This window comes from Culex pipiens, chromosome 2 (genome assembly GCF_016801865.2).
Source record: "Culex pipiens pallens isolate TS chromosome 2, TS_CPP_V2, whole genome shotgun sequence".
NCBI lineage: Eukaryota > Metazoa > Arthropoda > Insecta > Diptera > Culicidae > Culex > Culex pipiens.
In genome coordinates, this window is record NC_068938.1 from 222,594,103 (window position 1) to 222,608,674 (window position 14,572).

At 37.0% G+C, this 14,572-nt stretch overlaps 1 protein-coding gene across 4 annotated transcripts in view; it reads left to right on the forward strand.

Moving 5' to 3' along the window:
• Window positions 1–14,572, forward strand: part of LOC120423885 (neuroglobin-like) — a 109,202-nt gene that overhangs the window by 51,776 nt on the left and 42,854 nt on the right. Inside the window, exons 2-3 of one of the 4 annotated variants that reach the window (XM_039587857.2) lie at window positions 823–1,483; window positions 5,622–6,631. In XM_039587857.2, the coding sequence (XP_039443791.1) occupies window positions 6,432–6,631 (200 nt within the window). In that variant the 5' untranslated portion in view covers window positions 823–1,483; window positions 5,622–6,431. Of the gene's footprint in view, window positions 1–822; window positions 1,484–1,598; window positions 1,618–5,621; window positions 6,632–14,572 lie in introns of those variants that run through there. The other 3 variants (XM_039587858.2, XM_039587859.2, XM_039587860.2) reach the window with 3 other exon arrangements.

Below are 14,572 nucleotides of genomic sequence, written 5' to 3' on the forward strand. Positions count from 1 at the left end.
TTTAAATGTTCAAGTGTTATTTATCTATTATTTTTTTAATTTATAAAACTAAATATTTATCCATATTTTAATTCTAATTGATATACAAATATTTCATTCACAAATCTCATTGATAAATTTTCACACGTTTGGACATGAGTAAAACAATTATTTTTTTTTGGAAAAAAAAAACATTTAATATTTTTGGAAATATGTAATAAGAACGTTTATTTTACTTATATGTAAAGTACTGCTCAACATGCAGAAAATGCATTTGGGACATTTATGCGAACATGGGCAGTGCATATATGTAGCAAAAATATAACTATTTCAAAAAACTTTATCAAACAAAACTTTTGGGATGTTTTTTAATCTCTGTCCGAAAGTTTGCTGAATAATTACTGGAATTAGAAAAAAGTCGTATGTATGAGTCAAGTCTGAAAATTTTAGCTCATTTGGTTATGGTTACCGGTTCCACATGTCTATACAAAAATATTCGTTTTTGTATGGAGCGTGGACAATCGCCTTCCTCCACATTTTAAAAGACTAAGACAGCTTAACAAGTACCGTCATCAGCGGTGACATTGGGTCATAAAAAAACAGAAATGTGTATGACCCAACCTCACACCAAGAGCCGATGTCACCCCTGATGACGGTATGTAAAAGAGATATTTTAAGAGCTGTGATCATATGGATGGAATTGTTAAACTCCAACGGAAATAAAAATAAAACATTCCCATCATCGCTCACCAAAAATCTTTCACACAGCAATTAATTTCCCCAAATCTCCACAATTCCTCAGCGAATAATTTACGACCACGTTTACCCTTTTTATATTTTCAGTTTCCCAACGCCAAAACAAAACACCAGACATATTGCTGTCCAAAAGTTTGACCACCTGTTCAGCTCAATCCTCCCACCATGCGTCTCCATCGCACACTCAGCATGCCATGACTGATGGATGAAGCTGCCGCTGCACCGCGCCAACTTGGATTACAAACAGAGCGACATAACTTCTTGCGGTTCAAGAGCACGCTTTTCCACCCACCACCCAGAATCCGCCTGCTCGGATCCCCCACCGTTATTTTTTTCTTCTGTTGATGATGACGATGATGACGACTAGTAGGTACATAACACAGCAGGTTGTGGACGTTTATTACGTTCTCTCACCGCACAGGCAGGCCAACCAACCGTCCGTGGTGACGGGCAGGTGTTCACCCGGTGAGTGAGCGATTCGTGAGTGGGGGCGATCAGGTGCGCCTGCGCACAGAGAGTGAGAGCGCGTTCCGTGCCGATTCGTGGCCAACTGCGATCCTCCACCGGTCAGGACGAGTTAGTATCGGATGAACGCCGAACGCGGCCACAGCGGAGACACTCGGGCGAATCGGGACGACCGCGGAGTACGGAGTAGCAGCAGCAGCGCAGCACTGGCCAACTGCGATTGCCAGCGAGTGTGAGGTGTGAAGGAAACTGGAGTGGAAAACTCACAGTTGGGGCAGTGAGTGTGAGTGCGGGGGGGTCACTTGCAATATTTTTCCGTTCGATTTGCGCTCCCTTGGCGGCAGAATAGTGTCGCGAAAACCGGATCCGAAGAATTTTCGAGTGAAATTTTCAACGTTATGCAAAAGGGTGACGAAGGTGCAGAGGGAAATTAAGTTCGGAAAAATCAATTTCGAAAGGCATCACGCGCGCTCAACACAATCTATGAGTGTGTATACATAATCATCGTCGGACGCACACACACACAAAACCCCCTGGAGGAGGTGTATTGATAAGAGTGAGCTGAACTCTACAGTGAGCGAACCTATCGAAGAAAGCTTGCGAGGGAAAAGGGGAAAAGGGTTTTCGTCCGTCGGAATCGTTGTTTATCTCACGTACTGGCTGTTGAGATTCCCCGCACTTCCCTTTTCATCGAACTTGGCTTAAATTCCACCCAAACCTCAGAGCCAGACACAATAGGGGGGAGGGTTTCGTGCAGGCATCCATCCAAGCAGGCTGCAGCAGCAGCAGCAGGGATATCGAGAGTGGATTTCGACGAGGAGACAAAAGGCTCGCGCAAAGCCTACTACTTGGACAAAAGTGTGCCCAGGTGGAACGACGATGACGACGACGACAACGTGACACGGGGTCGCACTCGAGTCCGGTCTTATCAGTTGTCCTCGTTCGGTCGGAATCTGGTCTCACGGGAAAGCGGACCAGAGAAGATTTAAGAGCTGTGGCTCGTGAGAGGGATGAGTGTGGGTGTGCGTGATTTACGGTTTTTTCCTGGTTGGAGTCTCCCTGGAGGTGGTTCATCGAGGGGTTGATCGGGGGAGTGGAGTTTGGATTATGGTTTTTTTCAGAGTTTGTGATCTCGAATTGTCGAAATAGCTTGGCAAAAAATACATGGAAACGATGAAGGTTTGATCAATTTCGTCGAGTTTTCAACTGCTTGACCAAATTGGAAAAGGTCATTTTTAAATAAATTTGAAAAATGTTGAAGATTATTAACTTTTATAATGATCTACAATTGCGTAGTGAAAAATGTTACACAATTTTCTGAAAAAAAAAATGATTCTTTACGCCAATAGGAATCCCCTAGTCCTGCGAACATTAGTCGAATAGAGCCGTTGAACTCTGAGAGTTAGTAAGACTATCTTTTTTCGAATATTCCGGTGAAATGTAAATTGTTGTGAATTGAGCTAATATCATCATCATAAAAAAGGTAATATAAAACCTTCTAATTTCACACCGATAAATTTTACAAAATTTTAACATCTTGATTTGCATAAATTTGAACAAGTTTTCAAATACATGCCTTATTTATCTAGATGTAACGATTTATTTTAACAACAAAATGAATGAATTCAATGTATTTTTTTTTTAGCAGAGAGTTTAATGGTTTCGTATAAAAAACTTTAAAAAAACTTTTTAAAATATTACAACATTTCTTCACAAGATTCAAAAAAATACTATTTTTACGAAGTTTAATTTTAGAAAAATTAAATCAATTTTGTCATTTCTGTATTTTTTGATTTTTTTATCATTTATCATTTTTATCATTTTTATCATTTTAATTTTTTTATCATTTTTATTATTTTTATATTTTTTTTCATTTTTATCATTTTTATCATTTTTATCATTTTTATCCTTTTGATCATTTTTATCATTTTTATCATTTTTATCATTTTTATCATTTTTATCATTTTTATCATTTTTATCATTTTTATCATTTTTATCATTTTTATCATTTTTATCATTTTTATCATTTTTATCATTTTTATCATTTTTATCATTTTTATCATTTTTATCATTTTTATCATTTTTATAATTTTTATCATTTTTATCATTTTTATCATTTTTATCATTTTTATCATTTTTATCATTTTTATCATTTTTATCATTTTTATCATTTTTATCATTTTTATCATTTTTATCATTTTTATCATTTTTATCATTTTTATCATTTTTATCATTTTTATCATTTTTATCATTTTTATCATTTTTATCATTTTTATCATTTATATTATTTTATCATTTTTATCATTTTTATCATTTTTATCATTTTTATCATTTTTATCATTTTTATCATTTTTATCATTTTTATCATTTTTTATCATTTTTATCATCTTTATCATTTTTATCATTTTTATCATTTTTATCATTTTTATCATTTTTATCATTTTTATCATTTGTATCATTTTTATAATTTTTATAATTTTTATCAATTTTATCAATATCATCAATTTTATCAATTTTACCAATTTTATACATTTTATCAATTTTATAAATTTTATAAATTTTATAAATTTTATAAATTTTATAAATTTTATAAATTTTATAAATTTTATAAATTTTATAAATTTTATAAATTTTATAAATTTTATAAAATTTATAAATTTTATAAATTTTATAAATTTTATAAATTTTATAAATTTTTTAAATTTTATCAATTTTATCAATTTTATCAATTTTATCAATTTTATCAATTTTATCAATTATTTATAAAATTGATAAAATTGATAAAATTGATTTATCAATTTTATCAATTTTATAAATTTTATAAATTTTATCAATTTTATCAATTTTATCAATTTTATCATTTTATCAATTTAATCAATTTTATCAATTTTATCAATTTTATCAATTTTATCAATTTGATAAATTTGACTAATTTTATCATTTTTTTTTTAAATCTGGTCATTATGGTCATTCTGGTCATTTGACATTTTTCGTCAGTTTTTTTTCATTGCTGTAATTTTGGTTTTTTGTCATTTTTCGAGTTTTTTTTAAAGGTCCAATAAACCAAATTTCTAGTTTTCGCTTTTTGGGTGTTTTTGAATCCGCCTCGAGCCAGGGTTATTAAAAACACCCTAAAAGCAATAACTGGAAATTTGGTTTATTGGACCTTTTAAAAAAACAGATTTGTGTCATTTTTGCTATGTTGGGTATATTGGTTATTTTTGTGTCGATGTGATAATTTTGGACGATTTGGTGATTTAGATCATTTTTGTCGTCTTGGTTAGTTTTGTCATTTTGGTTATTTTGGTAAATTTGATAATTTTGGACGTTTTGGTAATTTTTATGATTTTTGTCATTTTAGTAATTTTTGTCATTTTGATTATATTTTTTTCTTTTTTGTCATTTTGTTCATATTGTCATTTTGGTCATTTTCGATCATTTTTGATTTTTTATTTCATTTTATTCATTTTCTTTTTTTTGATAATTTTGGTGATTTGGAATTTTTGTAATTTTGGTAAATTTGGTAATTTTTGACGTTTTGGTAATTTTTTACGTTTTGGTAATTTTGATGATTTTTGTCATTTTGGTAATTTTTGTCATTTTGATCATTTTTTTATTTTTTTGTCGTTTTTTCATTTTGTCATTTTGGTCATTTTCGATCATTATTGTTTTTTTTTTTCATTTTGATTTTAAATTCAGTATCATTGAACAAAAATGATAAGTTTGATTGTGTTGTCCGTTAATATATAAAGTTTTTTGTCTCAGAACCAAATTATTTATTTCTTGACGATTTTTTTTCACCAATTGGTCAACGATATTTAAACTTAATAAATCTAAATAATCGGAAAGCAGAATATTGTGAACATTGGTATGATTCATGTTACTCGAAAAAAAATAATATTAAAACATGCAAAAATTGAAACTCTCTGAAATATTTGTAAAAATAAGTAAGAATTTAGCGACTCTGACTTCATCTTCAACTAAACACGGTAAAAACAAAAAATAAAAATATGTTAAATGATTTCAGGATTCCTTGAATTTATTTTTCTGCACGGTTTTCTAGACGATTTTCTAGCATCGAATGTTGAAAATCCCACTCTTGCGTAAAAGCTCTATAAATCTAGAGCTTGAGAAACTTGACTGCCATAAATCTGAAGAATTTTCCCCCATTTTTCCACACACCCCGATCATGGCACACTAAGCCGACAAACCGCGGCGGTACAAACCACCTCCAAACCAACCAGCAGGGCCTACTCCGATTCCGGGTGAACCACAGCCGACGAGACTTTAATCGACACACACACACACACGCACTCATCTCACCTGAAAACCCCCGAAAAAATCTGAGAATGAGCGCCGAAGAACGTATCCCATGAGTGCTGCTGGTTGTTTGGTCTTGGCTGAGGGATTTTCATTCATAGTTTCAGGCAGGCTGAACTGAACTGACAACACAGCGGCGGTGGCAGTTAATCAATTTTTAAAGAGTCCCACACCAACGCAAAACGCACCAGCTGGCTGGCTCAAGCTTTTTCACGACGACGAAGAGAGTGAGTGAGTGAGAGCGAGAAGGTGAGAGGGAGAGTGGATCAAGAAAAGTGCACGGGGAAAACCAACAGCCGTTTGGTCCCGGGTTTTCCCAGCAAATCCAGAAAACGCGAAGCAGGAAAAAGCAGTGCACACACGCGTGAGAGGAAGAGGATCCAAGTGAGCGGTGAGTTCGATGAGGACGAGCAGTGAGACAATCAGCTGCTCACGCGCCAATCGGAGAAGCCTACTACGACGACGACAACTGTGGGCTGTTTGTTTTCGGTGAGGTCCTCGCTGCTGACTGCCTGGTGGATAGCGCCTACTGCGACGGCGAATGTGTGTGTATGTAAAGTGTTATTTCCAATTACGGCAAGTGTGCAGCAGCGAGTTCTAAAGTGAGGTGCTTTAATTAGTGAGCTCGGTGAGGCCTTGGACCGGGGAAAAAGCGTTACCCTTGGTCCTTGGAACCGCTTCATCCGAAAGCGAGCAGAGCAAGTGGCAGAGATGTTACCACAAGGAAGGTAGTTTGTGATGGAATTCAAAGGTTGAGGAAGTGCAGACGACGACGACGAGGTGAAATTAATCGATTATATCGGCAGAAGAAGAAAGGTGGGAAGAAAAGCAAACACAAACAGCCGAGCACAAACAAGAAAAACAAGCAAACAAGGAGCAGCAGCAGGTGAAGAAGGAGCAGCGTCGACACCATGGGTTGTGAGCTAACGAAATTAGCCAGTAGTAATGGGGGTGGCTCCAAAGGTAACAATGTCCCAAGTCTGGACGCCTGCGGACCACCTCCAACGGACAGCCGGTTACCGCTCACTGCCAAACAGAAGTACACGATGGTGGCCTCGTGGAAGGGCATCAGCCGAGCGATGGAGACCACCGGGATTGACATGTTTATCAAGTGAGTACCGACCAAAATCGCCAAAAATAGCTACTCGAAACGACCTCTTCCCAGCCCCCTTTCCTCATCCAAGCAACCCAACAGCCAAAAACTCCTTTCATCGATCACGTAACCACACAGCGAGGAGAGTAGAGTAGGCCATGCGTCCTTTTGCCCACACCCAACTCCAACTCCACCCAACCCACAGCCTGCTAGGTATTTGTTGCATGTCAGAATCTCCGTTTTATTATCACTTCTTGTGGCGAAACAAATTCCTCGGGGAGCTTCTTCGTCGTCATATTCGCTTTGTCTTGCTCTTTCGTCCCCAAAGACCACCCACTAGATTTAATCTTTGACAGAGACCAACTCGCCTCACTCCCCCTCCCCCAAGGAGTTGGCCAAAACGAACGGACTGTCTTTTTTCAATCATTAAATTTTCAGGCCTTTGGGGTTTACCTTAGGGAATGGGGAGGTCTCTGTGCAAACACACTCACACGACCATACTAAGAGAGAAATTCAACGTTGCGATAAGCTGGGACCGATTGCGGATTCCGGTTTGGGTAAGTTTGGAATGGTTGGTGGCTATGAGGGTGCGTAAAATTGGGGTTTATTGCTAGTTTTGGAGAGATGCTAAGAATAAGTATTTGTTCATTTAGGTGCACCTTTAAGTGGTAGTGAATTGGTAAAAATCAGGAAGGGATTCTATGTGGAAAGTTGTATTACATTTTCACAAAATATGGTCTGATAAAATTACCTTTATTCAGTGTCCTTCGATTGGGTTCAAATTTGGCAAAACAGTACGGGTCTTATATGTTTTTATCAACGCACCACGCGTATAGAGCAAAATGTATTGGACTCTAAAAATCCTACATTTTTGCTTCCCTCACTGAGGCTGCTTGCAAAATAAACTATCTGTAAAAACGTCTTCATGTATAGGCGCCTCAGAATCAAAAGTTTTCTGAACACTGGCTGAACCAATTTTAATCAAACCAGTTCCTCGGTTCAGCTTCCATACATCACTATTGAACTGTTTGAACTTCCAAAAAGTAGTTCTACATAAACATGTTTTCACATATATCCGGATGTTAGGCAAATGGCCAGAAATCGATTCAGATATCATCATTTTCTACATCGTTGGATTGGTAACTGAAGGTACTTTCCAATTAGGTTACATGATCTGGCGAACTTGTCTGAATTTATTATCACATAAGTGAAATTTTATGTACCTTTTCGAAGCCGAATCTGACTTATCTGTTTGTCCAGATCCATCAACCGATTACAAATGCCGGAAATAATATGATAGTTTTTTGCATTCGCATGAATACGGTGATCTTAGCGGATTGCAGACTGGATTTCGTCACGTAGATGAGATAATTAGCCATTCCAGGTTGCTTAGAAATTCATTAAAGGGGATTAAAACCAATTCTACCAGAACAGGACAGGCAGCATCATGAAAGCCATCTATTGCCGGCCGCTCCCATCCCCCCAGCTCTTTTCCCAGCCCTATTTTGGAACTCGATCCAATTGATCATTTGACCAAATTTGGTCGAATTTAAACAACAAGATTAAATGCCGGAAATAATATGATAGTTTAAATAATAACTCAAAATATGATCAAAAATTGATATGTTTACAATTTGGTAATAGAACCATGAGAGATGAGCTTCAGATTCAGCGGGCCAAATTAAATTTTTGAACTAATATATTTGATTATACATCTCAAAATTATATTACAATTCATGTATGACCATATGTTTGATGTTTTCCAATACAAATATTTTTTTCTCAAATAAATCATAAATAAAAAAAACGTCATATTCGTAACACACAATTTTGCTGAAGGTATCAATCGATCAGAAAATTCTTCCCAAGCCACAGATTTTCGAATATTCCCAAGCCATTTCAACCATGCCAACAATGTTCCATTCAAATATAAAAAGAAGATAAGTCGCTTTGCGAAACCCTTAAGAATCGCTCTCGTATATTTTTAAAGACGGAACTGAGCATTTTTTTTTAAATATACAAAACCTTCAAAACATCGTAGAATCGCAAAACCTAATATATTGCCCATTTTCTTTCTTCTCAAATCACCTTACCACTGCCACGTAAAATTGCATGACAAATAGCATCCAAAGCGCAATTCAACAAACCAACTGCCAACAGTTTTTCTTTATTGAAATTCCAACAAAGTACTCCGGCAGTCTTAGAAAGGATGAAGCAAAAAAAATATAAAGAAAACTGGAGAAAACTCAATCCATCTTAGCGGCAAACGATATCGTCTTATCAGAACATCGCTTTCATCCCGTTCCGAAAAAGGCAAGTAATTGAAAAAGACGAAAAAGACGCCTGCTACGATCCCATTTGCAAAGAAGAAAGGCGCATCCTCCTCCTGCGATGGCGCTGCCGGAAGCGACCAAGTTGGCCTACTTTTGCGGTTCTAGCCGCCGCCTGCCATGGCTACTTGGATATCATCGAGGGCGGAAATCGATGCTGCCGTAAGCCTGCTCAATTTCACCGCCGCCGGTTGCTTTTGTTGAACCGCGCGCAATTTATCAATTTTGAAAAGTGTTTTTATTGCGGATCGTTTTCAATCAACATCGGGAATTCCCTGAAGGGCGGGATAATCCACTGGGCGTCTCCTTTCGGGGGGTTGGGTTGTTGAAGTATCGTGCGCTTCCACAAAATTGTCTGCAAATTAGATTGTCGCAATTATGCTCAGCGTGTTGAGCGAATTAATGGTATGGTTTCCCCTTTTTACCCGTACTCGGAGCGTTTATCCACCCTTGACAGCAATTAAAAGTCGACTTTATGCTGGAAACGTTATCTGCGTGTACTGCTGCTTGAAAGACCACCCCGTTTCCGGGAACAACGGTAGCAAGCCATGACTCGCGTTTGCAGGAAAGGCCCACTAGACCAGAATAACACATTCCCAGCAAATGTCGGTCGTTGCCATCAGGCCAACTTCCGGAGTGCTTGAGTGAGGCCATTCCGTTGGGGCGTCGAAATCACACGCAATCGAATCGCTCGGTCCCGCGGGACAAATGGACACATTGCCAAGTGGGCTCGGCCTGGCCCGTTAAACGTGTTTATAGTTAATCAATTTTCTTTACGACAAGTGAGGGGGGCTCTTCCCGGTCGCCATTTTGTTTGCGGAACGTGTGTGTTGGCAAACGAGCTCCCCCAACCAACCTCCCCGCAAGAACCGGGCCAAAAGTTCGCAAATGTCAACGACGTCCCCCGGTTCTCCAGCCAAGGGCCATTTTGAGTTATGGTGCGTCCCCGTTTTAGTGTCTGTGCGCTGTCAAGATTGGCACCATTTTCCAAAAACTCGCCCGCGCGCTTCGACATCGTCGTAGTGTGCTGGGTGTATTGATTTGATGTAAATTTTCGGCCTACTTGGTAATTTACGAGCCCTGGCTGGGTCGACGGGCGATGCAAATATTATGATTCCTAGTAACACAGTGTACGACGGAGCAGAGTCGTAGCATGCTTGGATGGGTGTTTGTGTGTGTGCTGTGTTGATACGCGATTTTTCCAGTCTGCGTTTTCCAGCATAAATTTCTTGACTGCAGTGAAGAACCTGTCGTTGAAAATGCAGAGTGGGTCGTAGAATAACAATGACATGGGACCTGAGCGGAGTAGTGTGTGTTTGTGTATAAATGTGTGTGTGTGCGCGATTCTGGAAAGTCTTGCCAAAGTTGCCAAGTTGGCTGAAGCAGCAACGTTCGTCTTTCTTAAAGGCGTGTTTGAGTCAAACACGTTTGTTTGGGCAAATTTTTCGCGTCGGTGGTCACGTACTTTATGAGTTAAACATACAATAACAAGGTTGTCACCAGAAAATTAAAAATGAAGCTCGTGTTTCCTCTTGAAAGATGGCAAAACGGAATTATTTTTCTAGCGAGAATATTTTTTTTTTTTGCAATTTGGCCTGAGTATAGCATTTTTTTTTTTCAATTTGGACGTTCAGCTGAGAATACACAAATATTAAATATTAATTTTGTCTAACACTATACTGTGCAATATTCATATACATAAGAAACAAATATCTACAGGTAGGAAAATGATTATGGACTTTTCGGGAAATTGATACACGGAAAAATATCTATTTTTTAATAATCTTTTTATCACAAAAACGCGATTTTGACAAACTATACCCCCTTCACTATTATTTTCATTTAACACTAGAACGCCCAACGCATGTCCAACTTACCCAAGCCTCCCAAAAAAGTTGGAACGGTAACTTCAACGCGCTGGTTCTCGAGCATTACTCAACCAATCGGGACGATTCTTGTTTCCAGTGATTTTTAAGAATGTCCAGATGATCCTAAAATTTTGCAGAACTTGATTTGAACAAATCTGTAATTTCTGCGACCGAAAACATCGTTCCAACTTTTTTTTAAACGACTGCCTCCACGGAAATTTTTGACTAATTTGTTTTTACAAAAAAAATCGAACGATGTTTTTGATCGAAAAAAAAATACAGATTTGATCGAATTAAGTTCTGATAAATTCTAGGATCATCTAGTCATCCTAATAAATCACTGTGGAAAAGATTTGTCTTGATTGGTTGGGTTATGCCTGAGAACCAGCAAGTTGAAGTTACCGTTCCAACTTTTTTGGAGCCTTGGGAGTATTATACATATGTCTGAAAAAATCGCGAAAATGGTTTATATGCCTACAGTGTCCTAAAAGCAAATAAATAGTAATCAAAAATAAATAATTTAAAAATGCTTGAAACAAACCTAGTTGTAAACCTTCGGACGAATGATTCACCAGACATTTTGTAGGTAAAAGACATATGCTAGAAAACTAGCTAAATGATTAAAAAAATGTATAAAATGTCTCAAAACTGGTATTTAACGCAAAGATAGGGCTTTGGCGCCTGCGACAAAGTTTCTGGAATTTGGTTGTCCTACAACTTTGCCGAAGACGCCAAAGCTCCTTCTCGTAACTGTCAAAAGTTAGAAATTTCGTAGCCTGTTAAGATGAGTTTTTTTTAATTAAAAACATTTCACCAAAAGTGGACCATGGTAATGTTGAAACATTTTTTATAACATGAGTAGTGAAGTGCTTGAAGAACTTTTAATGAATTAAAAAATAAACTCTCAAAGTGTCAGGTTTTTCCCATTGAAGATAAGTTCGACTCGGAAAAAAAGATTCTTTGGATAATTTTAACTAGAATAATTTTCTCAACTACGATTTTTGAAAAAGAGTTTAAACATTTCTTCTGTTTAACAGGCTTTTTTCCTCAGAACAAGTGTCTAAATTAAGGCTACCAACTCTTGCTGAGCAAAAATCAGTACACTTTGCCAATATGACACCCATGGTACAGTAGTTGTTCGGTAACTGGGCTAAGAACGTAGCCCAGTCACCGAATGTTGCTCGTTAACTGGGCTGAACAAAAAATAACGAAGGGACCACCGATGCATAATATTTTCCAGATAAAATATAAAAATTTCTCAAAATTTATGTACAATGCTTCCTTTTCATATTTCTTTAATTGTAACTTGAAATTACAATTAAAGAATATGATTTTTGCATCCATTTTGGTTTGTTTTGGTTTTTTGACGTTTGTCTGCTTTTTACCGAACAACTACTGTATAACAAAAACTGTCAAGGAATTATTTAGATAAATTAAATTAAATAAAATTGCAAATTACAAATATAAAACTGTGTCGTTTTGACAGCAAACAAATTAGTATTCATAAAATAAACCGTGATTTAAATCAAATCATTATGGTCTTCATTTTTTTTTTGTAAAACGTTTAAATGTTTACTAAATGTCAAGTTTGCTTGTACGAATAATATTGTTCTCAGTGTTTTCACGAACACTTTTCCAGAGTTTTTTTTATTGAAAAGGTCCTATAACATGTGAAACACAACAGTTTATAGGACCTTAAAAAAATCTCTAGATTTGATAATTTAAATGTTCTAAGGTTTTCAAAGTTTTAGAAAGCCTTTGGATTTTTTAATGGATAAATATAATTAGTAAGGAATGTCTAAAAGAACAATTCTAGAGTGTTTTCTTTAAAAGGTTCTATTAACATATGAAAGAAAAAAAATCAAGTTCGAATTGAGAAAAACCCGGAAAACTCTCCCTTTTTTAATCAAACTCACAGTTAAATTAAAATGTCTGCAAATCTGTATTATCGCTACAAAAATTTCGGCCTGATAAAAATCCGCGATGAGGGTCGAAAACCCGTATGGTAAGGAAAAAATCCGTACAATTGGTAGCCTTAGTCTAAATGAACATGGTATTTTTTGGCAACTTACCATACCAATATGGCAACAAACATTGATATTTTAATGAAAAAATCAAATTGACCCAAATGAACTTTGATGAAACCTAGAACTTATTATTTACTTAAACTAAACTTTTTATAGATTCTGCTAACACCCCCCCCCCCTTCCCTCCACTTCAAAATTGGTCTAAAAAATTAGGGGCAAAAAAATTTCAAAATATAAAAAAAAAGAAAAAAAAAATGAAGTCTAATCAACTGAAAACAATCTGAAATGCATTTTTCTGCATTGATAATCATATTTAGCATGTTTGGGCTTGTTTGAAAATGTTTTGAATTTTTATGAAATTGTAATGTACAGCACCCTATCCCCCCCTTGACTTTGGTCAGAGTCAAGGGAAATAAACTTCAAAAAATATTTGCAACGGCCTTACTTAGTAAATTAAATATTGAATAGAGAGTCATACAAATAAACCTTTTTAGACGGACTAGTGCTCAATTTGATGTAATAAATTTAACTTGCACACTTCTAGGCAGAAATTTGTAACAAACATACCCTAGTAACATTTTAAACTTACAGGTTTTATCATGGTTCTGGAAACTTTCATACGGCTTATATGGGCTTTTAAGGTCTACTTAAAACCTTAAATGTTACTAGAGTAGTGACATAGCCTCCCCAGTTTTACAAATAACAATTTCTAACGAAACTTTTTACATTGTGTGGCCTACGCCATGCTTTGAAGAAAAAAAAATCTTGAAAATTCATTACCGTTTGAGTATTTAAAAAAAAAAATTGAAAACCTTTCAAAGTCACACTTGTTAACGGTATCATTTCGTGAATTCATAACTCTTTTCTTTGCCAAGTTTCAAACTCCTTCCAATGTCAATAATTGCTGATAACGCCCCACCATCAAGTAGTGTTAAAAACTCACCCCCTTAAAACGCCCCCAAAGGACACCCCGAAAAGAACCCAATTAAGATCCCTAAACGATGTGTCTCGTCTCGGCTCAAATTTTTGCTCCAAACCCCGGCGAGTGCGAGAGACGTACTTCTCCCGCGTGAATTATGGCCCCACCGAGTTTGAAAGTTACGAGCAGCAGCCCGAGAGTGATCACCACCATCATCATCGAATAACAAGTATTTATCTCATCGCGACGACCCGTCTGCGATAAATCATGCCCAATTTTCAGCTGCCTTCCCCTCCCCGACCGACTTTGTCCAACGCATTTTCCACTTTGTCCGTAGGAAAAATGAAACGAAGAAAGTTAGTGAGTCAGTCCCAGCAGCCCACGACACAAAGACACACTTCCTTTGCCCGATGGGATGGTGTGGTAGGCCATGATGAGAGCAAAACAAACACCTCGCTTACTGCGCGCCTGTATTTGTGCTGTCATCGTGCGTCTCCACCGCCGTCGACGTCGCCTACTTACACCGCTTTGTCAAGTTACATAATCGTTAGAGTGTCCTTCGTGTCGAGGGGAAGCATTTGGACGATTTGGCCGGAAATGGAAGTGTACACAAGCGCAAGCAAAATATGGCAATTTATTATCTTCACGATCCCTCGCTCTCTCTCTCCCTTCCGAGTTCCTGTCGGGAAAAATAAGGCAACGCTTCATTGACGCACGACGCGTCGCCTCCATTGTGGGCGTCCATCTGGAAATGAAAACACGGAAGTAAACAAACAGCTTGCTTTGTTCCCGAACCTCCCCCCACCTGTCTCAGA